The sequence below is a fragment of the Heptranchias perlo genome, chromosome 17, assembly GCF_035084215.1.
Source record: "Heptranchias perlo isolate sHepPer1 chromosome 17, sHepPer1.hap1, whole genome shotgun sequence".
Classification (NCBI taxonomy): Eukaryota; Metazoa; Chordata; class Chondrichthyes; order Hexanchiformes; family Hexanchidae; genus Heptranchias; species Heptranchias perlo.
Genome location: NC_090341.1, coordinates 5,145,210 through 5,172,885, shown reverse-complemented (window position 1 = coordinate 5,172,885; position 27,676 = coordinate 5,145,210). Strand labels below are relative to the sequence as shown.

The 27,676-nt window shown below is 44.1% G+C and overlaps 1 protein-coding gene across 1 annotated transcript in view; it reads left to right on the top strand.

Moving 5' to 3' along the window:
* The first annotated feature begins 5,504 nt into the window (after window positions 1-5,504).
* abtb1 (ankyrin repeat and BTB (POZ) domain containing 1) overlaps window positions 5,505-27,676 on the top strand; it is a 56,573-nt gene continuing 34,401 nt past the window's right edge. The window contains exons 1-3 of the mRNA XM_067998400.1: window positions 5,505-5,700; window positions 19,497-19,559; window positions 23,399-23,454. Of these exons, the coding sequence (XP_067854501.1) occupies window positions 5,645-5,700; window positions 19,497-19,559; window positions 23,399-23,454 (175 nt within the window). The 5' untranslated portion in view covers window positions 5,505-5,644. The remainder of the gene's footprint in view (window positions 5,701-19,496; window positions 19,560-23,398; window positions 23,455-27,676) is intronic.

The window sequence follows — 27,676 nt, the reverse complement described above, 5'->3', positions numbered from 1 at the left end:
GCTATATAAATGCAAGTTCTTTCTTGCCTGCTCTGGATTGCTATGCAGTGATCCCAGTTGGAAAGTGGATATTGGGTGACAGTGGGATCAGGCTTAGCTGTGAGGCCTTTGGTGGAACAGCTAACGCATGGAGAATGGATACTTGGACAAGGTATTGGGAGTACCCAGCACTTGGGTAATCATTCTCCACTTTACCTCAAAGTGTTAATGTCCTACTACCTCATAACCCTCTGCAGGCTGTATGCATACACACGGCATGTTAACCCCTTGTATCATCCAGATAAATAAATACTGATATTGCAGCTCATTAATATTGCCTCATGTTAAATCTTGTGATTTGATCACAGGAACTCGCTCTTCCTTGGCGCCTACCATGACACTGAAAGAAAATTCTTCCCACAATCTCCACCTTTGCAGAAATTAAGTTAGAGTGAGTTTCAAGGCAGTCATAAATCTAGGGGCTAAGATGGCATTGATATACTGCTCAAGCTTTGCTGTTATAGTCTCCATATATCAACCTAACCCAGAAATGTGTAAATCCAAGGGTTTATTCAAGTGTTCTACATTATATAAATCCAGGTGTTTTATACTATATTAATACAAGGGTTTTACACTATATAAATCCAAAAGTTTTGCACTAGATAAATCCAAGCATTTTACATTAATAAATATAAGGACTTTACACTCAAGGGTTTTACATTGTATGAACTCAAGATTTTATAGTTTATCAATTTTATATTATATAAATCCAAAGATTTAAGTAATTATCCATAGCTGGAGCACATGAGGCTAAGGCAAAGGTGCAAATAACGTTTTGGTATATTTCCTCACTTTATTCTCAAATCTACGTTTGTGCTAAAATTAGCAAACAGTGAAAATATACCTCCCTATGATGTTTTCCCTCAAGTATTCTCCCTCTCTCACCACTCCAGGTGGGGTCAACTCAGAGAAGTTCTGATCACAGTTTAACGAGTTATTCATTTCATTATTGTTTGTGGGATCTTGTGGTGTCCCTCAACCAACATCATTAAAACAGATTATCTGGTCATTTATCTCATTGCTTGTGAGATCTTTTTGTGTGTAAAATTCCTACCGTGTTTGCCTATGTAATAACAGTGACTGCACACTGAAGTAATTCATTGTCTGTGAAGCACTTTGGGACATTTGTGAGAGATGCGATCAAGTGCCGTACAAATGCAAGTTCTTTCATCGAGCATTGCAGTCAGTAAAATAGAAGCAGACAGGAAATGTTACAGAAAGGGGACAATGAAGCAATCCTTGTGAGGTACCTCACTCCCAAAAATCAGTGCAATCCCACACATTTAAATAAGTCTGAAATCCACGTCATTCATTCTTTTTTTAATTCAACCAACCTGAAAACAACCTTGCAGTGAGTACAACCATACAGAGATAATAGAAATCATGTCAAACCAAACAATAGGATGCTGATGAAGAGTAGTGATACAATAAAGCTCAAAAGAACAGAAAGATTTGCATTTATATAGCGCCTGTCACAACCTCAGGACGACCCAAAGCGCTTCACAGCCAATGGGCTATTTTTGAATTGTAGCCACTGTTGTAACGCAGGGAAACGTGCCAGACAATTTGCACAGAGCAGGATTCCACAAACAATGTTGGTTGACGGATAAATATTGGCCAGGACACTGGGAGAACTGCTCTTCTTTGAACAGTACCGTGGAATCTTTTACGTCTACCTGAGAGGGCAGACGGGGCCTTGGTTTAACGTCTCATCCAAAAGACTTTACCTCTGACAGTGCAGCAGTCCCTCAGTACTGCACTGGAGTGTCAACCTAGATTTTGTGCTCAAATTTCTGGAGTGGGACTTGAATCTGCAACTTCTAGCTCAGAGGCAAGAGTGCTACCCACCGAGCCGAGGCTGACATGGCTCAGGACACGAGGGCATAAAATAGACTGGAGTGAGTCTAATTGCTGACCAAGCCCAGAGGATCAGGCACTGTCAGTCAAACAATGAGTATCGAAAATGAAGCTAACTGCGTCCTCAGAGCAACAAGACGCAAGGATGCAAGGGCCAACTCAACTCCTGTGAACAATGAGGATAAAACAAAGGCTGTTGCTACACTCCCCAACTGCCTGTCCCCAACATCAACATCTGGATGAGCCAAGATGTCCTCCAGCTGAGTGTGAGCAAAACCAATCCTCTCTCTTTTAGCCCTGCCAGCACCTACAGGGCATCTGGCCTGGACTCCGTCAACCTCCCCAGATAATGCCTCAAGTTGAGTCAGGAAGTTTGAGACCTCAGCATACTGCACAACGCCAAACCTAGCTTCCTTCCCCACATCCACACCATTACCAATACCACTTCCACCTCTGCAATGCTGCCTGCCTCTGTCTCTACCTCCCCTCACTTCAGGACCCTCGTCCATGTTCTCATCACCTTGATGCTCGATTTCTCTAATTCTTCCCTCGAAGCCTCAGTCTTCCAGAAGCTTCAACTCATTCAAATTGCTGCAGTCCAGGTCCTCACCCTCACAAAGTGCCACACTCCCACCACCTTGTCCTCTCCAATGTCCACTTGCCCACCAAGTTGAACTCAGAATTCAATGTCCTCGTTTTCAAATCCTTCCATGGACTCGCGCCACCTTACTTTAGTGATCTCCTTATCATTCATCCTTTGCCCCACTCACTTCATTCCATGATATGCACCCTTGTCAGATGAGGCTTTTCACCAAGAAAGTCCCTGAGAACCCAAGCACTGATCCCACCTTCTGCCCCGCTCCTATGCTGCCATGTTTCGGATTTAGCAGTATGTGGCAAATCTATTCCTGAATGCAGAGCTATCTTGATCAGGAAAGTGTTCAGCATGAGATCATCAAACAGAGACTCCTTGCAAACCCATTTACGAACATAATGGGCAGGAAAAGACCAGCTGGTCCATCAAGCCTGCCCCACACTCAAGATGGCCGGATCATCGCGACCAGACACTTCTTCCCCCTCCCCCCCACCCCCACAGTCATGTAACCTCTGGGAGAGGGAAAAAATCCAGAGAAAAACCCGGAGCCAATAAAGGGCAAAATACTCCAAAAAACTCCTCTCTGCCCCCCTCAGGTGATCAAAAGCAGCCCAGGAGATCACATGGACCAAGCGTTATCTGTAAAACCACATACCTTCTATATGATGCGATCTCCGCCCCCCAGTCAGGAACCGGTCCAGCTCCCTCTTGAAGGCAGAGAGTCACCACCCACCACACCAGCCGGCAACACATTCCAGAGGCTCACTACTCTCTGGGAAAAGAAGAACTGCCCAACATCCAGTCTGTTCCTACTGTTGCGTAGCTTAAACTCATGTTCCTGATCCTCCCCAATCTGTCAAAGTGGAATAATCTATCAATAGGCATGCAATCCAACCCTTTCATTATTTTACAGACCTCTATCAGGTTGTGTCTAAGTCTACAGTGCTCTAAAGTAAATAGACCAAGGTCCTCGAGCCTATCTGAGTAACTCGTTTTCTTTGGTAGTGCAGCGACTATGGCATTTGCATAAAATTCCTTTGTTTGCTATTTTAATGCTGTTGTTAACCACAGGTTAATGTCTGTGTTAAAATAGTGCACAATGGAATTTTACACGAATCCTCAACCAGTGCATTCATGGCATCGCAATGCTACACACAATGAATCACTTTGAGAAAACAATGACTGTTGTTATGTAGGCAAACACATATGGCGCTCAGGAAGATGTCACACATAGCAATGTGATAGTCACCAGTTAATGTGCTTTGGATGGTGTTGGTTGAGGCAGCAAAGATGGCCAGGACACCAGGAGATCTTCAAATAGTGCATGGGATCCTAATTACAGGGTAATTTTTCAACTCTGCTTTCCCGCCAGGAGCACACATTGGAAGTTCCTAACATGCATTGGGATGTTTTACTACGTTAAAGGTGCTATATAAATGCAAGTTGTTGTTCAAGCCCCACTCCAGAACACAAAATATAGGCTGACGCTCCAGTGCAGTACTGAGGGAGAGCTGCACTGTCGGAGGTGCCGTCTTTCGGATGAGATGTTAAATCGAGGCCCCGCCTGCCCTCTCGGGCGGATGTAAAAGATCTCAGGGCACCATTCCAAGAAAAGCCGGGATATTCCCCCTGGTGTCCTGGTCAATATTTATCCCTCGACCAACATCACTGAAAAAAACAGATTATCTGGTCATCATTTCATTGCTGTTTGTGGGATCTTGCTGTGCGCTAATTGACTGTCGCGTTTCCTACATTACAACAGCGACCACACTTCAAAAAATAAATGCTTAATTGGCTGTAAAGCACTTGGGAACGTCCTGAGCTTGCTTTCTTTCTCCCTTCCATTGCCCTCCCACCCCCTCACTCTTTCATTCTTTCTTTAACCTTTCTCTTTTTCTCTTTCTTTCCTACTTTCTTTCCGAGTCAGACTTTCTTTTTGTGTTTTAGGTCCCCCTTTTATAAGAGGGGGTTAGTGTGTGTGTTTATGTGCAGAAAACCCCCAAAAAAACCCAAAATAAGTGTTCAAATTATAATTTTATTATCTCGGTACAGGATGCACTCCAGTCCCTGCGGGGCCCACCGGTCGCGGAAAGCCTCAAGCGTACCGGCAGACACCGCGTGCTCCCCCTCCAGGGCCACCCGGGCGCGGAGAATTCCGCGGAAGAGAGGCAGTCGGAGCGACCGCCCCCACAGGCCAAGTCTAACCTGGACCTGTGGATAGCCACCTTGGACAGGCCCAGGAGCGGGCCCACGAGGACGTTCCACCGACCTGCCCGCCCCACCCCCCCCTCCTCACCGGGCGGCCAAAGATCGGGAGCGTGGGACTGAAGTGCAGCCAGAACTTGAGGAGCAGCCCCCTTAAGTAGTCAAACAGGGGCTGCAGCCTCCCACACCCTTTTTTTTCATAAAATAAACTTTATTCATAAAATTTATAGCAAAACATACAAAACAGTTGTCATATTACATTCCAAACGTACACAATACAGATTATACAATTTGCAGGTTACATCAAGTACAGTTCAATGAAAACATTGTACATAATTACAGTTCATGACACTCTAGGGTATCTCTTTGCATTACACTCAATACAGATTTTGGATTACAGATTCATTACAGGTACATTACAGATTCATTACAGGTACATTACACCCTGTGAACAAATGAAACACGGACTCGTCCAGGCCGCAGAAATTGCAGGCGGCCCGGGAGTCCGTGAAATGGCGTAACCGCCGATTGGTCGCGACTGCTCCGTGCAACGCTCTCCACCCCAGATCCCCAATGGCACACGGTCCGAGTCAGACTGGCAACCAGCAATCCAGAGCAGGGAAAGGTCTCATCAGTGAGGTCACAGGTTAAACCAAAAATATGCAAATAAATACAGCCTGACAGTGTTTTGTCAACACGCCGGCGAGTGACCGCAATACAACGTATTGGTGGCTTTTGTGGTGGGAGGACCCGGTGCTCCTCCCAGGCGGCAGGTGGCGCTGTGACGGGCAGTCTGCCTGGTCGCCGCGCTGACGGAGGGCGTCGTGTTTACATTCGAGGCGCAGGGCGCTGCGGGCACCGCCTCCCGAGCGAGATATAAAATAATAATAACACTGGCCTCCGGAATAGCGAGTCGATGCATCGAATCCGAGCTCCAGCGGGGGAGAGATGGACACCAGCGAACTATTCACCAGCTGCAGGAAGGGCGAACTCTCCCGAGTGCGGTGAGTCTCGGCTGAGGCCCAGGTGCTGCCGTTGGGTTCAAGGTAGATGCCGCTGAGGGAGACTGACAGCCACTGCTGGAGTCGCAGGGACACGGACACACCGTATCACCGAGCCAACAGTCCGGGGTGCGTGTGTGTCTGGGGGGTGCTGCTGACGGTAGGGGCAGGGGTAGGGGTAGGGGCAGGGGTAGGGGTAGGGGCAGGGGCAGGGTGAGGGGCGAATATGGGTAGAGAGGCGAATATGGGCAGGGGGGTGAGGGGGGTGAGGGGAGCGAGGAGAGCAAGGGGGCAGGGGGGGATGAGGGGAGTATATGGGCAGGGGGGCGAGGGGAGTATATGGGCGAGGGGAGTATATGGGCGAGGGGAGTATATGGGCGAGGGGAGTATATGGGCGAGGGGAGTATATGGGCGAGGGGAGTATATGGGCGAGGGGAGTATATGGGCAGGGGGGCGAGGGGAGTATATGGGCAGGGGGGCGAGGGGAGTATATGGGCAGGGGGGCGAGGGGAGTATATGGGCAGGGGGGCGAGGGGAGTATATGGGCAGGGGGGCGAGGGGAGTATATGGGCAGGGGGGCGAGGGGAGCACTGGGGCGAGGGGAGCATATGGCCAAGGGCCAAAAAGATAACTGCCACAGAGACTCACCTGTTGATCATGTGTGATTTTGGAGCAAGGATCTTGGTCTCCAAAAGTAAAAAGTGGGTACGTTCCATATGCCCTCAATTACATGCTGCCAAAAAGTGGACATATTCTTGCTTCTGAAGGTTAAAAAGTGGATACACTTGGGATCTCCTTCACCACACGCCTAGCAGAGACAATGGCCCGGAATTCGCTCCCGTGGTGATATTGGTGACAAAGGCCATAACTTAGACCATTAGGCCCACTGATCTTCCAGTGGTGAATTCACGCCACAATTAGTTGGAAAAATAGTTCTAATTATTCTTATTAGCGAGCATAGCGACGAATCAGAAACAGCAGTGCCAATTTCTGCTACACCTCCGAGGTACCGGGGCCTAATACAGGATGGAACAACAGATTATTTAGCAGGGACGTGTTTAGGAGCAATGGCTCGGACCTGATAGTATGGGGATGGGTTGCAGTATTTATGGACAGATTGTCCAGGTCTGGTTTAATTTGATTGATGAGCTTGTACTGGAACCATCATATAGTATAAACATATAAATTGGCTTTAAGAAGGGACCCGTATGCATTGGTTTGTCTCCTGAACTGCATACAGTCCCTTGTCATATTTCATTACAGGTGCAATCCATGCTTAGCAAACGAGCTCAATAATATCGAAATCATAGCAGTCGGTGGGAAAACCAGAACATGTCTGGCTGTCAAAACACTTATTTCGTTACTTAATTGAGGTTTAAGCTTTCGATGAAGTTACTAGAACAAGTCAGTAAAAATGTCATCGTCAGGCAAACTGCTGAGTGATTGAATACTTTACTGATTCTGAGCCTTCCAGCGCCATTCTGTAATGGTCTAAGTGGCTTTATCGATCACAGTGGCATTAATTCAGCAAACTCCATCTCGCCATTCAGTTTAATGGGGGCCGAGCTATGATAATTAGCTCTTCAACTTTTTGGTGAGAGTGTCTGTGGAGCATTCGCAAAAGTCCCAGGAAATTAGGGTGTAACTTAAGTAATGGCGTAAGTCACTCATGCCATAATTTCCTGGAATTTCTGCACCGTAATAATGACCTACGTTGTAGATATGCCATTACTATGGCGCAAGTTTTCTGCAAATTCAGGCTCGTTATTTAATAAGGTTTACAAGAGGCATATTTATTTAGGTTTATGAAGCAACAAAGAAAAAAATCTCTGACTGTGATTTCACTCCCTGCACTGCTCTTATCCTATTCCCTGTTTAGATGTGGCAATAGGTAGCAACCCATAATCCAGTGAGCTGATCTGAGATTTTTATACTGTGCTTCCAGTTTGAGAATGGTAGTCATCGACTGAAGCACTGTCAGTAACCTGAGTTATATTACAGGCTGACCCTGGCCGTGAATCTTATTCTACTCACATACAGCTCTGCGTTCGTGCGTGGATGGAGCTCTGCGGCCCTTGTGTTGGCCATTTCTTAATGTTAGGGGAGAGCAAGTGATGAGCATGCACACTCTCATGATATTAAGAAGACTGTAATAAGTTTAGTAATTGTTTAGAACTGCCCGAGTACCTTTTTAAACCTAGTTTCACTCAGGATTGGAGTTATACTCCACTCAGTTGTCGAGCACAAATGGTATGATATGACCTACCCCCGCCAGCGAGCGGGTTTCACCATTACTCTGCTCTAGTGCATTCCCAGAGTGAAATCGTGAGCCGACTTTGAAGTTATGCTGCTTATTTCCTGTCGCTGTAAACCTAGAACCGCTTTTCATTGACACAAAAGTAGTAGCCTATAGTTATAGTAAGGTGTGTTGAGGGACAGCATCACAGCTGTCAATGTTAAGGACATTTTAAAAAGAAAAGAAAGACTTGCAATTATATAGCGCATTCAACGACCTAAGCACTTTTCAGCCAATGAAGAAGTACTTTTGAAGTGTAGTCACTGTTGTAATGTAAGAAATGTGGCAACCAATTTTGCGCACAGCAAGGTCCCACAAACAGCAATGTGATTATGACCAAGTAATCTGTTTTAGTGATGTTGGTTGAGAGTTAGATGTTGGCCAAGACACCGTATTTTTAGGAGTGAGATTCATGACCATCAAATGTTGCACAGATTCCAAACTTATTCAGACAAGTGGAATTATATTTTTGAGTGATGTTAGAATCATAGAATCTTACAGCACAGCAGGGGGCCATTCAGCCTGTTGTGCCTATGCTGGCTCTTTGAAAGAGCTGTCCAATTTAGTACCACACCCCAGCTTTTTTTCCCATAACTCTGCAAATTAGCCCTCTTCAAGTACATGTCCAGTTGCCTTTTGAAAGTTCCTATGGAACCTGCTTCCACCACCCTTTCAGATAGTGCGTTCCAGACCTTACCAACCCTCTGTATGTAAACATTTCTCCTGATTTCCCCTCCTAGTTCTTTTGTCAATTATTTTAAATCTATGACCTCTGGTTACTGACCCACTTGCCAGAGGAAACAGTTTCTCCTTATTTGTTCTATCAGAACTCCTCATAATTTTGAACACCTCTATTAGGTCTCCCCTTAACTTTCTCTGCTCTAAGGTGAACAATCCCAGCTTTTCCAATCTCTCCACATAACTGGAGTCCCTCATCCCTGGTATCATCCTGGTAAATCTCTTCTGTACCCTCTCCAAGGCCTTGATATCCTTCCTTAAGTATGGTGCCCAGAATTGCACACAATACTCCAGCTGAGGCCTAACCAGTGATTTGTGAAGGTTTAGCATGACTTCCTTGTTTTTGTATTCAATGCCCCTATTTACAAGCCAAATATCCCATATGCTTTCTTAACCGCCTTATCAGCTTGCCCTGACACCTTCAAAGATTTGTCACTATGCATAAAAGTGATGTACATAAAAGTAAGCTAAATTTGAAAACTAGCATGAGTGATCCTCACCATCTTAATGTTTTAGAAAGTACAGGTATAACAGTGAGGAATGGAAGAGCTATATGGATGTAGCAAGTTAAAATCCAACACCTTATTTCAGAGATTTTATCTATACCTGTGCATAACCCACATGTTATTTTTGGAATGAATGGATTAGCCAACATTTTAATAAATGCTAATTCATGTTTATGTTGGATGTTTTATTATGCAAATGCCTCTTTTGACACTCACCAATGTCAAGTATTACAATTATTAATGGGGAGGTTAAAAGCTCCCTGTTATGCTCACATCCCAAAACTCATTATTGCTCTTTAATGATTCATCCTTTTTGAAATCTGTTTTTGTTTTGTACTCCAATTTTTTTCCAATCGCTCAGTGACGCTGATTCATGCTGGGATGTAGTTTCACAGGTGCCAGGGTACCTTGCTTAGTTAGTGAGCGTCAGCAAACTATTTGAGTTTGGAGGGTATCACAGCTTAAAAATTTGATTCCTGTCTTGCCCGGCAACTGCACATAATGCACATCCTGGTTGGCCTCACTTAACCAGCAATCAGGAACAGGAAACTTGGCTGAATTGTTTTGGATTCCTCCCTACCTCAGGTGCTCCAAAGTCAATTGCAGCATCCCTGATCTGACTGAGCTTTGCTCCCTGAGCACAGGCCAGGGATCGGACTGGGTCCTTCCTGGCCTATATGGCCTGGTATGAAACCAGTGTGTTTGTTCCACTAAACCATTTAGAAGTTCTTCTTTAACCAAAGTAAACTGGATATCAAAATATCAGTTAATTACATCCACAGTGGGAAGAAGGGGTGTTTAGCAAGATGTCCTTACTCTTATACTCCAACCCCCTTGCGATAAAGGCTAACATACTATTTGCCTTCCTAATGTTGTCCCAGTATTGGTATTGCTTTAGAGTCATTTAGAATGTCAGCGAACCCACCCAGAAATGCATCACCTTGGGCTTGTGTTGAACTAATTATTTATTTATAATATTTCTCCAGAACCCTCCTTGCTGGCCTCCCCCAGCTCGACACTAAATAAACACCTTCTGAGTTCTGCAGTGCGTATCCTATCCCGATACCCATCAGTCCTGTCCTCGCTGACTGCCACTTCTCGATGGCCTTACTACTCCCTACCTCAGCAACATGTGTGTTTTCCACTCTTCTGACTCCAGTCTACAGCATGTCCCCCCCCCTTACACTCTCCAATCCTAGCGGCACGTGCTCGGGAGACAGAATGGCCTACTTATTCCATTAGTGGGAGAGCCCTCAGCAAGGGACTTTTTTTTTTCCCCCCCCAAACATCTTTTGCCTTGATATCTCACTCCCTGTTTTCAAAACCTAACTTCTCCATTACTTCCTGCTCAGTGCCCTCCTGTAAAAGCCCCTTTGGATGTTTCATTGCATGAAAGGTGCCATATTAAACGTGAGTTGTAATTTGCATTTATTTTTAAGTTTTGAAAAGAACCCTTTTTATTTGCAACTTTTGGAAATCAGACTCAAATACAGAGAAAGGCTTAGAAACCCAAACATTTTAACAAGCAGCAGGAATGAGTAGAACATTTACAATACTGGAGGTAATACAGTGTCAGAAAAAACGCAAACTGCTATGAAGCAAGAAGGTGGTCCACTACTGCACTCAAGGACAACTGGGTTGGGCAAAAAATGTGTCTTGTCAGCATTGCTCACATCCTGAGAACAAATGGTGGAGAGAGAGAGAGGAAGTTGGGCATGCCCAGGGTAATCCCATAGTCCAGGAGTTCAAGGCCACCTGATACTTCAGCTGAGAAACACAGTCCAGAGAGTAATCGAGATGAGAACAGGGGCAGCTAAACGTTTTATTCTAGGATAACAAGTCAGAAAGGAACATGGAAGCAAAACCAATAGGACAAAAAGGGTAACAGTGGCTAATGGGAGGGAGGGGACAGCTACAGGGAAGATGAGTCACCTTTTATATGTGCCAACCCTGTCAGTTGTGAAGGGTGTTCATTCGGGATACTGAATCCTATTGATGCTATTGGAATATGCTGCCTGAAAGGGTGGTGGAAACAGATTCAGTAGTAACTTTCAAAAGGGAATTGGATAAATACTTGAAAAGGAAAAATTTGCAGGGCTATGGGGAAAGAGTGGGGGAGTGGGACTAATTGGATAGCTCTTTCAAAAAGCCGGCCCAAGACCGATGGGCCAAATGGCCTCCTTCCACGATTCTATGATACTTATGTACAATGAAACAAACACTGAAAGGTGACGGGCTAGCGGAATTGTGAGATAGCAAGCATCATTGTATGAATTTTACTTTGGTTACAAATGAGTAAAACACATGTCAGTAAATCTGTGGGGAATATTTGCCTCATCTCTGAGCACTTTGTTTGATGAACACTGATGTCGGGCAAAATCCCTGAGATTTTACTGATATCCCACTTCCTGACCCATAGCCAAAACGTAAGATACACAAGTGGTGATGTGATTTCCGTGCAATTTTTTTAAAAGCGGGGACTGAAAGGTATTGGGTGGGAGAGGAGGGTGGAGGTAGGTAAATTGCTGCATTTTTAGGAGAGAGAGAAAATGCAGATTACAGGCAAGGATGGTTTTGTGGCCAGAATTAGACAATCATGTAGTAGAGATAAAAAGAAAAACCTGTGAATCCTGGATCTCAGAAATAAAATGTGTAATAAGGTCAATCAGCACCTGAAAGATAAAGATAGGTTAGTGTTTTCAGGTGGGTAAAGGCTCACACCCGAAATGTTAACCTGTCTTTTTGCTTCCAGATGCCAGCCAACTCGCTGTGTAATTCCAGCTTTTTTCTGTTTTTTTTTAATTAAAGCTTTGTGTCCCATTTTTTTCAGGGACAATAGCATACTTTTCAGGCAGCATATTCCAATAAACAGCAACTGCAGCTTCATTGAATTGCAGCGCAATTCCTAAAAGGAGGAGATCTCTGTGTTTTAAATGCTAACGTTGAGAGCGAGCATGGGGTATGGTTGTGTGGTGGTCATGGTACAGGACTAGCAACCCTGATGTCATGAGTTTAGATCTGAATATTCAGTAAATGTGGAAATTTGTCACCTGAAAAAGTGACCATGAAAGCTGTTGTAAAAACCCAACTGGTTCACTAATGTCCTTCAGGGAAGCGAACCTGCCACCCTTACCTGTCCTGGCCTACACATGGTTGTCTCTTAATGCTCATGAGACACTGGGCATGGGCAATGAATCCTGCTGCTCTGCTGCTGTCTCCCACATTCCAAGAAAAAAATTGGGGGCGTCCAAAACTAGAGGTCATAAATATAAAATAATCGCTAATAAATCCAATAGGGAATTCAGGAGAAACTTTGTTACCCAGAGAGTGGTTAGAATGTGGAACTCGCTACTACAAAGAGTAATTGAGGCGAATAGCATAGATGAATTTAAGGGGAAGCTAGATAAACACATAAGGGACAAAGGAACGGAAGGATATGCTGATAGGATTAGATGAAGTAGAGAGGGAGGAGGCTCGTGTAGACCATAAACACCGTGTAGACCAGTTGCACCAAATGTCCTGTTTCTGTGCTGTACATTCTATGTATGTAAGAATACATGACGGGCATCAGTGGGTCACACAATATAGTCAGGCAAATTTACCAACATCATAACATAAGCTATACCAGTTGGTGCCGCTAAGGTGTTTATAATGTATAGAAAGTGAAGTCGTGCAGAACTTTTTCACTCAAAAGGCAATTTAAATGGGTCCAAGATAGGAGTTAAGGGCTTAGTTCTCTTCTGACGGCGCACTAGTGTGCTTAAATTATTTTATGTGCTGTTTAGATAAGTCATTAACTTGTATTTGTGCTACCAGAGGAAATGAACCCCCTCTTTCCCCCCCCCCCCCCCCCCCAGATGGGAGAGAAGAGATTGAAGAATATGAGTAGGTGTAAAGCAGAAATTGATGGGCTTGTTAGTCCTAAAGCTCTTTCCTGTTTCTAAAAATGTTTGTGAATTTACAGTGTTCAGAATCAATCACTTTGCTTTAGAAGCCAGTTTAGAAGAACAGTTGCTGCCTGTCGGTGTGCCAGCATTCCGAACCATGAAGTGCTCCAGTAGAGTTTCTCATTATCCCGGTCTAAAATTGGGAACAGTCATTTTCTACTTTCTAGCTGGAAAACTAATTCATGATCCCCGCTCTTGCTACATTTCTAGACTGACAATCTTGTTATTATTTCCCTGCTGTTTTGCTAAACTCACATTGAGCTCATTGCTGTGAAGTCCTCGAAGCTGTCAATCAATTATTAATTCTCCTCAGTGCTTGTGTTTCCTTTTTTCTTTTTTCTTTCCCTCCCTGTCTCTCTTCTCCAGATATGATTCCATGGGCACTAGCACCTGATCCAAGTGGCCTTTCTATCATATCAGAGCCTAGATAGTGAGTGTCAGCAGATTATTTGATCACGGGGAATATCATGATCCCTGTTCTCACCTGATTACCGTTCTGGCTGGTACGCATATTTGTGACTATCAGGGGTGGGAACCCTGGCTGAGGGATCTGTATTTCACAGTTCAGACATGCTGTACATGGAGGAGATAATTTTCTGTGTTTGTGCTTCCAGCTGGGAGCCGACATTAATGCCTTCCCTTGGGACTGCACCCTGATGTAGTGGGAAGGCTTGCGGGCTCCTATCCTGAGAGATATGCTGGCGGGAGTATAACTCCTGGTAGGGCCACCCAAGCCAAACAGGTCAAAAGGTAGGAGCCAGACTAAAGGCCAGACCACCGGCCCTCCTGGTAGGGGGTTGTGAGACTGTCAATGTAAAAATATCTTTGGTTACGGAAACAACCCAGAGACAAGACGAGTCTGTTACATACCTGCAAATATAAACACCAACTGCGGAGAACTGCGATCTGCTGGATGTAAGGCAAGATGATACTCCGATCGGAGTCAAATATCTTGCTCTGGACAGACAGCACTGGAAGAAATAGGTTGCCTCAAGTGCCACTAGGAACAGGAGAATCTAACTAACTAACTGCGTTATTGGACTGAGAATCGTGGGCAACGCACACCTGAATTTCTAACGTGCATTGTCAGTGGGTGAAGTTCACTGCTGATAAGTGTGAACTTGGAAAATTACCCCCAGAGTGTTGTATCCACCTTACGATTTAGGGGCAATGTAAAAGACCCAGGGACAACAGACACAATTGCAGGCTTTAGTTGCTTAGAGATGAAGATGGGCGAAGGAAAGGAAATCTACCACTTTGGGGAAAAAAGATTAATGGTTGGATGTGCTCCAAAATAATGAAGCAAATCAATAATTGGGCGAAGAGAGGTATTTTATGCAGAACAAGTAAAAAAAGAGGAAAGAACTTGCATTTCTATAGCGCCTTTCATGACCGTAGGATGTCCCAAAGTGCTTTACAGCCCAGTACAAGTGGCTACAATCTGAAAGTACTTAATGTAGGAAATGTGGCAGCCAATTTGTGCACGGCAAGGTCCCACAAACAGCAATGTGATAATGACCAGATAACCTGTTTTTTCATTGCTGTTGATTGAGGGATAAATATTGGCCAGGACACCAGGAGAACTACCCTGCTTTTTCGAACAGTGCAATGGGATCTTTTACATCCACCTGAGAGGGCAGACAGGGCCTCATTTTAACGTCTCATCTGAAAGGCGGCACCTCTGATAGTGGAGTATTACATGCTCAAGTCTCTGGAGTGGGACTTGAAGAACTCATGACCATCTGACTCAGAGGCGAGTGTGCTACCCACTGAGCCTGGGCTGGCGTGCTGAGCCTGGGCCGACTCACCAGTACAGAAGAACTCGGGGGGTGGAGGGGGGGGGGGGCGTAAATGCTGAAATAGAAACAGAAAATTTTGGAAAACAACAGCGGGTCATTCAGCATCTGAGAGGAAAGCTAGGTTACTGTTTGGATGGGGACCCTTCTTTAGGAGTGATAAAGGGTTACGCCCAAAATGTTAACTCGTTTTTCTCTTTTCAGATGCTACCCAACTTGCCATGTTTCCAGCTTAATTCGGTTAGCAGCACCACTGTCTGGGTCAGAAGGTTTTAGGTTCATGTCTGCATCAAGACTTGAGCACAGAATATAAGTTGGTATTCCAGTGCAGTACTGAAGGAGTACTGCAATGTTGGTGGTGCCTTATATCAAATGAAGCATTAAATGGCCTGTCTGTTTCACGGGTTCAGATGTAGGTTAAATGTCCCATGACACAATTGAAGGAAGAGCAAAGAGTTCTCCTCGTGTCCTGGTCAATGTACTGCCCTCAACCAACATCACCAAAAACAGATTAACTTATCATTTATGTCATTGCTATATTTGGAATGCTGTTACATTTGCATCTGTAATAGCAACTGTATATTAAAATAACGTATTGTATATGAAACACATTGAGACATTTCTAAGATTGAGTTATGCTTCAACTGTGGGAGGCCATCTCACTTTGCAATGATATTCAGAATTGTAGAGTAAATATGGGGTCAGGTGTCAACCTGACTCTGGAGTGAAGTGGAGTGAGTCTCCCTCCTCCGTTATCCTCAGGATTCGGGTTGGCCACTGGCTCCGAATTTGGGTCGGCCACTGACTTCAGATTTATAATATAGCTTTAGCGTTGGTGAAAAGTGCACACCAACTCTACAGTTGTAGGGAAAATGCAGCCTTAAAGAACAATAACGCACTATATAAATGTGTTTTATTTCATGGTCTTTATTGTGTCTCTTGACGGGGTCAGTTGATGCATTCTAAAGGAGCAATTCCGAATTAGTGGGGTCGAGGGGGGGAGGGTTTGATGAATAGTGGTTATGTGCAGGAAACAGATGAAGAATGACCATAGATTACATAGATTTCAGCACAAAAACAGGCTATTTGGCCCATCTGGTCTATGCCGGTGTTTATGCTCCACTTGAGCCTGCTTTGTCTCACCCTATCAGGATATCCTTCTACTCCTTTCTCCCTCATGTGTTTAGCTATCTTCCCCTTAAATGCATCTATGCTAGTGGCCTCAATTACTCCATGTGGTAGTGAATTCCACATTTTAACGACACTCTGGGTAAAGAAATTTCTCCTGAATTCCCTATTGGATTCTGCAGGAAAACAGTATAGCTTGAAGGGGGGGGGGGGGGGGGGGGGTGAGAGGTCGTGGGGTGGGTGGGGGGGAATGAGGGGTCGGGGGGGGGGGGTCTGAAAGTAAAATAAATTCAATGCTGCCAAGTACAGTTTGTATCTCTTGATTCGCCGATGTTTCTGCCGCTTCATTGATGTCATGCTGATGCTGTGTCATGGATGATTCTGCAGCCTGGGGTGAAGAGGAATCAGGTGACGCAAATTGCGTCTTAAAACAGTATCCAGGTGAAGGAGTGAACTGTATGGACCAAATGGCCTCTTGACTTTATGTTTCGTCACTAGGATTTCAGTGAAGTGCAGTCAATGGATATGTGAGATTTTTGTTCAATTCTTAAAAGCATAATTAATGGGAATGTGAAACTCTTGTACCGTGAAACAGATCCAACAATACAATTATCTTTTGTGACCCTCAAACTTATGTTGTTATCTCGAAGAAGCATTTCAAGCTGCAAATCACGTGAAGAAATGGTGATTACAGGCTTCTCACTGGTGGTGGTGGGACCAATATGAGGTGATAAAGTTAGGAGAATCACACATGAAGGAACACTCATTCATACAATACCTTACCCTTTTCTGAGTCCTAAAGCTCGTCACAAACAATGAAATTATTCTTTTTTTTTTAAGTGCAACCAATTTTTTTTAAATTCATTCTCTGAATGTGGGCATTGCTGGCCCATCCCTGGTTGCCCTTGAGAAGGTGGTGGTGGGTCTACTTCTTGAACCGCTGCAGTCCGTGTGGTCCTGTTACATCGGGAGTTCCAAGGTTTTGACCCATTGACAATGAAGAAATGGCGACATATATCCAAGTCAGGGTGGTGTTTGACTTGGAGGAGGACTTGGAGGTGATGGTGTTCGCATGGACCTGCTGCCCATGTCCTGGGTGGTGGAGGTCGTGGGTATGGAATGTGCTGCCAAAGAAACTATATAGGTGAATGCCATTTTTCTCGTAGTGAGGACTCACAAACAGCAATGAGATGAATGAACGGTTAATCTATTTTTGGTTGAGGGAGGAATGTTGACCATATAATGCATCACAGTGTTTTGGCACCAACCTTCTAAATACCTTGAGTGACAACGTTGCTGTAAGTATCTGTAGATGAGCATTACTAGGGACAGCATAAGGGAATCAAACAATAGTTGAAAATGTCAGATGTTACATGTGAAATATTAAGCATGCCATTTGATTATAGTTGGCCACAGGGCTTAAATTTTGCCAATTTTTAGCCGTCAATCAGATTGGACTTGTTATAGAATCATACAGCACATTCACCCATTGTACTTGTGTCAGTTTTGAAAGAGCTATCCATTTAGTCCCACTCCCCTGCCCTTTCCCCATAGCCCTGCAAATGTTTCCTTTTTAAGTATTTATCCAATTCTTTTTTGAAAGTTACTATTAAATCTGCTTTCACCACCTTTTCAGGCAGTGAATTCCAGATCATAACAACTCGCTACGTAAAAAAAAATTCTCTTCATCTCACCCTAGGCTTCTTAAATCTGTGTCCTCTGCTTACCAACCCTACTGTCAGTGGAAACTATTTCTCCCTATCTACTCTATCAAAACCCATCATAATTTTGAACACCTCTATTAAATCTCCTCTTAACCTTCTCCGCTCTAAGGAGAAGAATCCCAGCTTCTCCAGACTCTCCAAATAACTGAAGTAAAAAGGAGGTGACGGATTAAGTCTCCTGTCAGATATGGAGGAGTGACTCAGCCATTTTAACATTATGGATTAAGACACTGGGGCAGCAATACTCAAATAAAGACCCACTCTCCGCTTTTGTGTGCAATGTCGTGCCAGTTCCTAATGAGCTTATTTAGAGAGGCAACAAAATGGGTGCCTCTGATGGCAGTTCCGAGAACCCATGAAATTTGGGTTCCTGACACAGTTGGAGGCTCGAATTTCTGGCAGTTTATATTGTAGGGCCCCTGTCAGCTGCTGGCTTGTTCTGGATAACACAATATCAAAATAAATTTGCCACTGATGGCGATTGTATCCCGTCTGGAGGAGGACAGTGTGGAAGCTGGCATGTGAGAAGTAGCAAAGGGATAATAGATAATAAATAGCTGATAATTTCAAAATGACCTATCTAGTAATTCTACAGCTGAGCTTCAAATCCGAAATCCATAAGCCTGGAGATTACTGATGGAAATATTGACAGACGGACATTTAAAGCTTTTCTATGAAGTTCTTCTGCCTGATATTTTAGTGGAGGTGGTAACCCATTTAAAATGTACAGGTTAATGCTGTGTTAAAAAAGCAGACAGAGGATTTTGATATGACTGCGTTAGGTGTTCGTCTGGTAATATCACAAACAGTAATTTCTAGGTCATAGTATTTTGAATAAAACTAGTTCACATTCTTTCAAATATGTTTAATGTTTTGTAATAATCATGTATTGCTGCAATTTCCTCAGGATCTGTAAGTGGAAACGTCACCTCCTGAGTATGAAGGTCGTGGGTTCAAGCCCCATTTCAGAGACTTGAGCACATAATCCAGGCTGACTCTCCAGTGCCAGTGCACAGTCGGCTGTACCATCTTTCAGATGAGACATTAAACCGAGGCCATGTCTGCCCTTTCGGGTCGACATAAAAGATTCCATGAGACTATTTGAAGAAGAGCAGGGGAGTTCTTCCAATGCTCTGGCCAACATTTAACTCTTAACCAACTCACCAAAACAGGTTATCTGGTCGTTTATTTAATTGCTGTTTGTGGGACCTTGCTGTGTGCGAATTGGCTGCTGTATTTGCCTACATTACAATAGTGACAATGCTTAAAAAATACTTAAATGTCTGTGAAGCGTTTTGGGATGTCGTGAAAGGCGCTGTATAAATATAAGTTTCTTTCCTCCTTTTTTCTTTCCTTCTTTCAAGCGATGCCAAGGTTCTGTTTTAAAAGCCTGTAGCTTGTAAGAAGAAGGGAAGACAGATGGAGATATGTGAAGGTTACCACAGCTTGAAGCTTTCATGCAACCAGCACAATCTGCAGTGCACATGTTTATAGAGTAAATAGCAAGCTCTATATTTGCAAGGGACAGCACCTTCATCACTTTTCCTCTGCGTTCTTTTTATCTTTACGTATAGGGTTCAGTATGCTGATCTTGTGACATCTAAAATTACATTGGTACTTTTTATAAGATATTAATAGAGTTGTACTTTATTTTATTTTTTCAGCTATCTGGTTGAACAGAGGGATGTGGAATTAAATGTAAAAGATAAATGGGACAGTACCCCATTGTAAGTACAGATTACCTATAATATATTACAAATCTTATGTATGTGCACACTTCCCATCTACAAAAGCTTACTTACTGTTATGTTTTTGTCATGCTTTTGCCAACTTTTCCATTATAAATTCCTATGTCCATATTTATAATAGAAACTGCCTATGTAAACTTGTCACACTGTAATTACACCCTCCCACCATTGGTGGCACTGTAGTGTCTACTTTGTGTGTCACAGCTTCTCAAACTCCCATGCTCCAACCAGTTTTATTCCTCTGCTTCTCAAATTGCTGTACATTTTTCTATTTAGCTGTAAATAATATAGAAATAAGGACAGAATATATAACTTGGAAATGGGAACAGAATTATGTCTGCATATCCTTGTTCAAATAAAGACCTCACTTCACCAGAAATCTCTCCACCTCCCCCTCCTTTTAAGACCCTCCTTAAAGCCCCATCTCTTTGATCAAGCTTTTGGTCACCTTCCCCCTAATATCTCCTCCTTTGGCTCGGCATCCATTTATTTCAGATTATGCCTCTTCAGGTGCCTTGGGATGTTTTTCTACATAAAGGCACCATAAGAATGAAAGTTGTTGTTGACTTGGTCTTGACCTCCCATATATATCGCCAACGCAGATTGGTGTGTGTGTGTGTGTGTGTGTGTGTGTCGTTGTATGTTCTTTCGAGTGCCTCTAGGGACACACACTACCTGTAGGAAGTCCCGTGAGAGGGTTTTCCTGCTGTTGTGCAGCTGAGATATCCAACCAGTGACGTGAGGGAGAGTATTAATGATCTTTTCTGTCACTACACTGGGGTCATGCCGTGCAACTGTGTAACTAATCAGCAAGTGTTTTATTTTAATATAAAAACACATAGCTTCAAAGAAGCTACATGCTGTAATTAAAATGACAACATTTTTAATTTTTTGGTGTTCAGGATGTATATTTTCCCAAACTTTTCCCCTCCCTCTCTTGAAGGCGCAGACTCTTTCTGGAGTACAGTTCCATGGGAAAAAGCTGCCCTTCAGTATCTCACCCAAATGGCCATTCTTCATGTGAGTGTTGACCATGCAAAGCATTAAACAGTACTAAGCCATAGGGGAGTTCATTTCCCCAGAGTATTGCTCTGCTCTTTTTTTTTATTATTCATTCTTGGGATGTGGGCATCGCTGGCAAGGCTGGCATTTATTAGCCATTCCTAGATGCCCTGAGAAGGTGATAGCGGTGGTGGGCTGCCTTCTTGAAAGTGCTTTGATAAGCCACTTCAGAGGGTAGTTAAGAATCAGCCACATTGGTGTGAGACTGGAGTCACATATATGCCAATCCAGGTAAGGACAGTAGGTTTCCTTCTCTAAAGTTCATGAGTGAACCAGTTGAGTTTTGTCTCTGCTGTTTTGTAATTAAGTCTCCTAACAACGAGATAATGCCAAAAAATATTAATGTCAGGCCACCATAAACAGATCTTTTCATTTTACTGTTATTTTATAAAATTGTTTGAAAATTTTTTTTTAAACATCAGTGTTAATTGGAATGCTGAACAATCCATCAATTTAATTGAAAAATCTTTAAACTAAATAATTTAATGTAGTTGCCTCTACAATCTTCAGCCTATTGGAATCCAAGCATGACATCACCTAAACAACTGCAAGTTGTTATATAGCACCTTTCATGGAACAAAATGCCCCAAGGTGCTTTACCGATGGACACCACTCAGGAATTAGGGGATAGTTGGGGAAAGTCAAGGAAAGCACCATCAAAGAGGTCAATTTTGAGCAGGCCTTTAAAGTAGGAGATGGAGCTGGCAAGGCAAAGAAATCCACGGAGAACGTTCAAGGGTGGTTTAAGACTCTACTGTCAGTGAGGAAGGGCAGTAAGAGTAGTAGACCACAGACGGAGGACCAGAAGGTCACTACTCTTTTCAATCTTGTTCACATCCTGCACAAAGGCCCTTAGCCCTTCACCCATATTTCTCAATAAAAACCAAGCTATAAGTAAGATCTGTTAACCTTTTTCATACTGTTGGATCATCTTTTGGATTTCAAAATACAAGTGCCTTTTCTGAAAAAAAAATTATTTTAACTGATAAATGTTCTAAAGTAAGAGTATAGAAACTTGAAAATTTGTAATCTTGTTTTAATCGAACCAAACCTCCATCAGGGTCAGAACCTTCAACTGCCATGTCCCTATGATGTGGAATTTTCTTATTAAACCCATCTGCCTTGCTACGTCTCACACCATTTTCAAAATCTAGCTTTTTTACCATATCTGCAGTCACCTTCCATAACTTTTTTCTCCCCCCCCCCCCCCCCCCCCTCCAGCTGCTCCAACTCCTGCTTGGTGTCCCTGCCCCTTCCCTCCCGTGATGTGGCTTGGGCCATTTCTCTGTTAAAGGTACTATGTATTGCATTTTGATATTGTCACCAGTTTGCTCATGGGGTCAAATTGGTGACCAGATTGAGACATTTCAACATCTTTTTGTTTATTGTGGTTTCCCTTCTCCTAATCCATTCTTCGGGTGTGATGTTAAACGGAGCACCGCTGGTTCAGGTGGACATTAAAGATCCCATGGCTAGTCTGAAAGAAAAGTGGGAGCTCTCCTGGTGTCGTAGCCAATACTACCTAAAACATATTAACTGACCATTGTCTCATTACTCTTTGTGTGAACGTGCTATGTGCAAAATAGCTGATTCATACATTGACTGCTCTTCAAAACAATTCATTGCATGAAACACTCCTGAGAAACGTGATACGTGCTGTGTAAATGCAAGTAATTTGTATGTATAAGTGCAAATTGTCATTAATTTGATGCTGGTGTTGGATGCCTCTGTAACCCTCAAGGATATTTTAACTCTAATGCACTAATGCTGAAAATGCTGTTTGTCATTACCATAGCAATCTGTGTCAAATGCTAGATGGTTTCATTATTTCATTGGTATTGCGTTGGATACATGTTGCAAGGGACGTGATTGGGCAGTGTGTCAGCATATGTTGCAATGAATCGGGAAGGAAAAATTAAAAATGTCAAGATTAGACGAGGCTGCTTAGGAGACTGTGCAAGCAGCCTTTATTATTGTAGTTTTAAGTATTTAATAATAAATGCAGCTGTTGCACACAGTAAGAGGGCTTGCAGTTTGCTTTTGCGTTGGTGTAAGATTTTTTTAGGGTGTGCTCACACAGTAACTGTAGAGTCTGCATGAAGCGATATCGACTTCTCACCAGTGCTAAAGTTGGAGTGCAGATTTGAAGTCGAGGGCTGGATCTGATTCCAGAGAGAAGCGGAGTGAGACTCCCTGCAGCAGGCTGTCTCACACCACTTCGGTTTGATACCACTTGGAGTGTATCTCCAGTGTGGTGTCAAACTAGGTATAAAAAGGGGATGGGGGGATCACTTTTTAAAACTATTTAAACTTTAACTCCTGGGCAGCAGAGTTAAATTTTCAGCCAGGCTGTGTAAACAGATGCTGTCTAACTGAAACCCGATCTGCTGCAACAGTTAGCTGTAATCTAAATACCATAAGAGTGCATTTTATGAAGGCATACTCCTTTTAACTTCTCTCAACCAGTGAATGCAACTGCATTGCCTTTTGTGCAGGATGACAAATACGTTGAAGTCACAAATGTATTGAGACTCTTTAAAGCAGTGCTTGTAAATTTCAACATCAAGTTCGAGCCCTAAATGAAATTTCACTCAACTATTTGAAGAATTGAATTGCTTATCTCAAAAATGTTGCATTCATTTAAAAAGAAAGCGAGTCTTTTTTTTGAACGATCAAATTATTGCCCTTCTAAATCAAGGGATACATTAGATCAAAATATTTGCAATGCATCACTAATTTCTCCTTTTGTGTAACAGGTATTACGCGTGTCTATGTGGGCATGAGGACCTTGTTCGATATCTACTTGCCAGTGGTATGGATGCTTCTAAAACTATTGAGCTTGATTTTATGAAGGTTGGGCAGTATTCTGTACCTTTTCACTGCTTTCCTCCCCCCCCCCCCCCCCCCCCCCACTCCCTTTTCAAAGGTTAGGTCATTAACTTAATGTATGCAGAGTTCTTTAAATCTTAAGGTTTGAGAACGCCCTCTGACTAAAAACAAAAAACCCTGATTTTAAAAGTTCTGTACTTGGGGTTTGGGCAATGCAGTGGATGAGATACAGGCATTCGCAAATTGGACTGGTATTCAAATCCAGCCTGACCTGATGGGATGGAAGTCTGTTACATCTGGCTGTAAAGGTCCAACGTGAAATTCCATTTGGGAGTCTCTGTCTACTTAGAGTTATACAGCACGGATAGAGGCCCTTCGGCCCATCGTGTCCGCGCCGGCCATCAAGCCCTGTCTAATCTAATCCCATTTTCCAGCATTTGGTCCGTAGCCTTGTATGCTATGGCATTTCAAGTGCTCATCCAAATGCTTCTTGAATGTTGTGAGGGTTCCTGCCTCCACAACCCTTTCAGGCAGTGAGTTCCAGACTCCAACCACCCTCTGGGTGAAAAAGTTCTTTCTCAAATCCCCTCTAAACCTCCCGCCTTTTACCTTGAATCTATGCCCCCTTGTTATAGAACCCTCAACGAAGGGAAAAAGCTCCTTAGTATCCATCCTATCTGTGCCCCTCATAATTTTGTACACCTCAATCATGTCCCCCCTCAGCCTCCTCTGCTCCAGTCTGTCCTCATAGCTGAAGCGCTCCAGCCCTGGTAACATCCTGGTGAATCTCCTCTGCACCCTCTCCAAAGCGATCACATCCTTCCTGTAGTGTGGCGACCAGAACTGCACACAGTACTCCAGCTGTAGCCTAACCAGTGTTTTATACAGCTCCATCATAACCTCCTTGCTCTTATATTCTATGCCTCGGCTAATAAAGGCAAGTATCCCATATGCCTTCTTTACCACCTTATCTACCTGTTCCGCCGCCTTCAGGGATCTGTGAACTTGCACACCAAGATCCCTCTGACCCTCTGTCTTGCCTAGGGTCCTCTCATTCATTGTGTATTCCCTTGCCTTGTTAGTCCCTCCAAAGTGCATCACCTCGCACTTTTCCGGGTTAAATTCCATTTGCCACTGTTCCGACCATCTGACCAACCCATCTATATCGTCCTGCAGACTGAGGCTATCCTCCTCGCTATTTACCACCCTACCAATTTTTGTATCATCAGCGAACTTACTGATCATACCTTTTACATTCATATCCAAGTCGTTAATGTAGACCACAAACAGCAAGGGACCCAGCACCGATCCCTGTGGTACCCCACTGGCCACAGGCTTCCAGTCACAAAAACAACCTTCGACCATCACCCTCTGCCTTCTGCCACTAAGCCAGTTTTGTATCCAAAGTGCCAAGGCACCCTGGATTCCATGGGCTCATACCTTCTTGACCAGTCTCCTGTGGGGGACTTTATCGAAGGCCTTACTGAAATCCATGTAGACCACATCCACTGCGTTACCCTCATCCACACGCCTAGTCACCCCCTCAAAAAATTCAATCAAATTAGTCAGACATGATCTTCCCTTGACAAAGCCATGTTGACTATCCCTGATTAATCCTTGCTTCTCCAAGTGGAGACTAATTTTGTCCTTCAGAATTTTTTCCAATAATTTTCCTACCACTGATGTTAGGCTCACTGGCCTGTAGTTCCCCGGTTTTTCCCTACTCCCCTTCTTGAATAATGGTACTACATTAGCGGTTCTCCAGTCCTCTGGCACATCCCCTGTGGCCAGAGAGGTTCTGAATATATGTGTCAGAGCCCCCGCAATCTCCTCCTTTGCCTCACACAGTAGCCTGGGATACATTTCGTCCGGGCCTGGGGATTTATCCATTTTTAGGCCTGCTAAAACCGCCAATACCTCCTCCCGCTCGATGTTAATATGTTCGAGTATATCACAGTCCCCCTGCTGTATTTCTATGTCTACATCGTCCTTCTCCATAGTGAAAACAGATGCAAAAAATTCATTTAGAACCCCTCCTACATCTGCCGGCTCCACACACAGATTGCCATTTTTGTCCCTAATGGGCCCTATTTTTTCCCTAGTCATCCTCTTACCCTTAATATACTTATAAAACATCTTAGGATTTTCCTTTATTTTGCTCGCCAGTGTTATTTCATGGCCCCTCCTTGATCTCCTAATTTCTTTTTTAAGTATCCCCCTGCACTTTTTGTACTCCTCTAGGGCTTCCTCCGTCTTTTGTATCTGCCAAAAGCCCTCCTTTTTTTCCTAATCCATTCTCGTATATCCCCTGACATCCAAGGTTCCCTGGAGTTCTTGGAACCACCCTTGACCTTTACGGGAACATGTTGCCATTGTATGGTCTCAATCTCCCTTCTGAAAGACTCCCATTGCTCCGATGCGGATTTTCCTACAAGCAGCTGATCCCAGTCCATTTTGGCCAGATCCTGCCTTATCCTATTAAAATCGGCCTTCCCCCAATTTAGAACCTTTATTTCCGGCCCCTCCCTGTCCTTTTCCATGACCACCTTAAATCTCACCGAATTATGGTCACTGTCACCAAAGTGCTCACCTACTAGCACTTCTTCCACTTGGCCGGCCACATTCCCTCGAATTAGGTCCAGTACCGCCCCCTCTCTTGTAGGACTTTCTACATGCTGGCTCAAAAAGCTCTCCTGGATGCACGTTAAGAATTTTGTACCCTCTAAGCCTTTTACACTCTGAGTATCCCAGTTAATATTGGGGAAGTTGAAATCCCCCACTATTATTACACTATTATTTGCACAATTTTCTGAGATTTGCCTATATATCTGTTCCTCTATCTCCCCCTGACTGGGGGCCTATAGTACACTCCCATCAAAGTGCTTGCCCCCTTTTTGTTTTTAAGCTCCACCCATATGGCCTCATTAGAGGAACCTGCTAATATATCATCCCTCCTTATGGCAGTAATTGATTCTTTAATTAATATTGCGACCTCCCCCTCCTCTTATACCTCCCCCTCTGTCTCGCCTGAAGATTCTGTACCCCGGAATATTGAGCTGCCAGTCTTGCCCCTCCCTCAACCATGTCCCTGTGACCGCAACAATATCATACTCCCATGTGTTTATCAACACCTTCAGTTCATCCACCTTATTCGCAAGACTCCTTGCATTAAAATAGATTCCATCCAGCCTTGCCCTTACATATTTGCCCTGTCTTCCAAGCTGACTTGTTTTTTTTCTCTATATTTGGCTGCACATCACCCCCTATTGTAGCTCCACTCTGTATCCCATCCCCCTGCCAAGTTAGTTTAAACCCCCCCCAACAGTGCTAGCAAACCTCCCCTCAAGGATATTTGTCCCGCTCTGGTTCAGGTGCAACCCGTCCGAATTGTACAAGTCCCACCTTCCCCAGAAGCAGGCCCAGTGATCCAGGAAACTGAAAACCCTCCCTCCTGCACCAACTCTTTAGCCACGCATTCATCTGTTCTATCCTCCTATTTCTATACTCACTAGCCCGTGGCACTGGGAGTAATCCAGAGATTACAACCTTTGAGGTCCTGCTCTTTAATCTGCTACCTAGCTCCCTCAATTCTTGATGCAGGACCTCATCTCCCTTCCTACCTATGTCGTTGGTCCCAATGTGGACCACGACCTCTGCCTGCTCACCCTCCCCCTTGAGAATGCCCTGTAGCCGCTCAGTGACATCCATGACCCTGGCACCAGGGAGGCAACAAACCATCCTGGAGTCACGTTTACGGCCACAGAAACGCCTGTCTGTTCCCCTTACGATAGAATCCCCTACCACTATAGCTCTTCCACTCTTTTTCCTCCCAGCCTGTGCAGCAGAGCTACCCCTGGTGCCAGGAAGTTGGCTGCTGCTGCCTTCCCCTGATAAGACATCCCCCTCAACAATATCCAAAGCGGTATATTTGTTTGAGAGGGGGACGGCCACCGGGGACCCCTGCATTGCCTGCCTGCTCCTCTTACTCTGCCTGGTGGTCACCCAATTACTTCCTGCCTGTACAACCTTTACCTGCGGTGTGACCATCTCACTAAACGTGCTATCCACGACGTTCTCAGCATCGCGAATGCTCCTTAATGAATCCATCTGCAGCTCCAGTGCCGCAATGCGGTTTGTCAGTAGCTGCAGCTGGATACATTTCCCGCACACATGGTCGTTAGGGACACCGGAAGGGTCCCTGATTT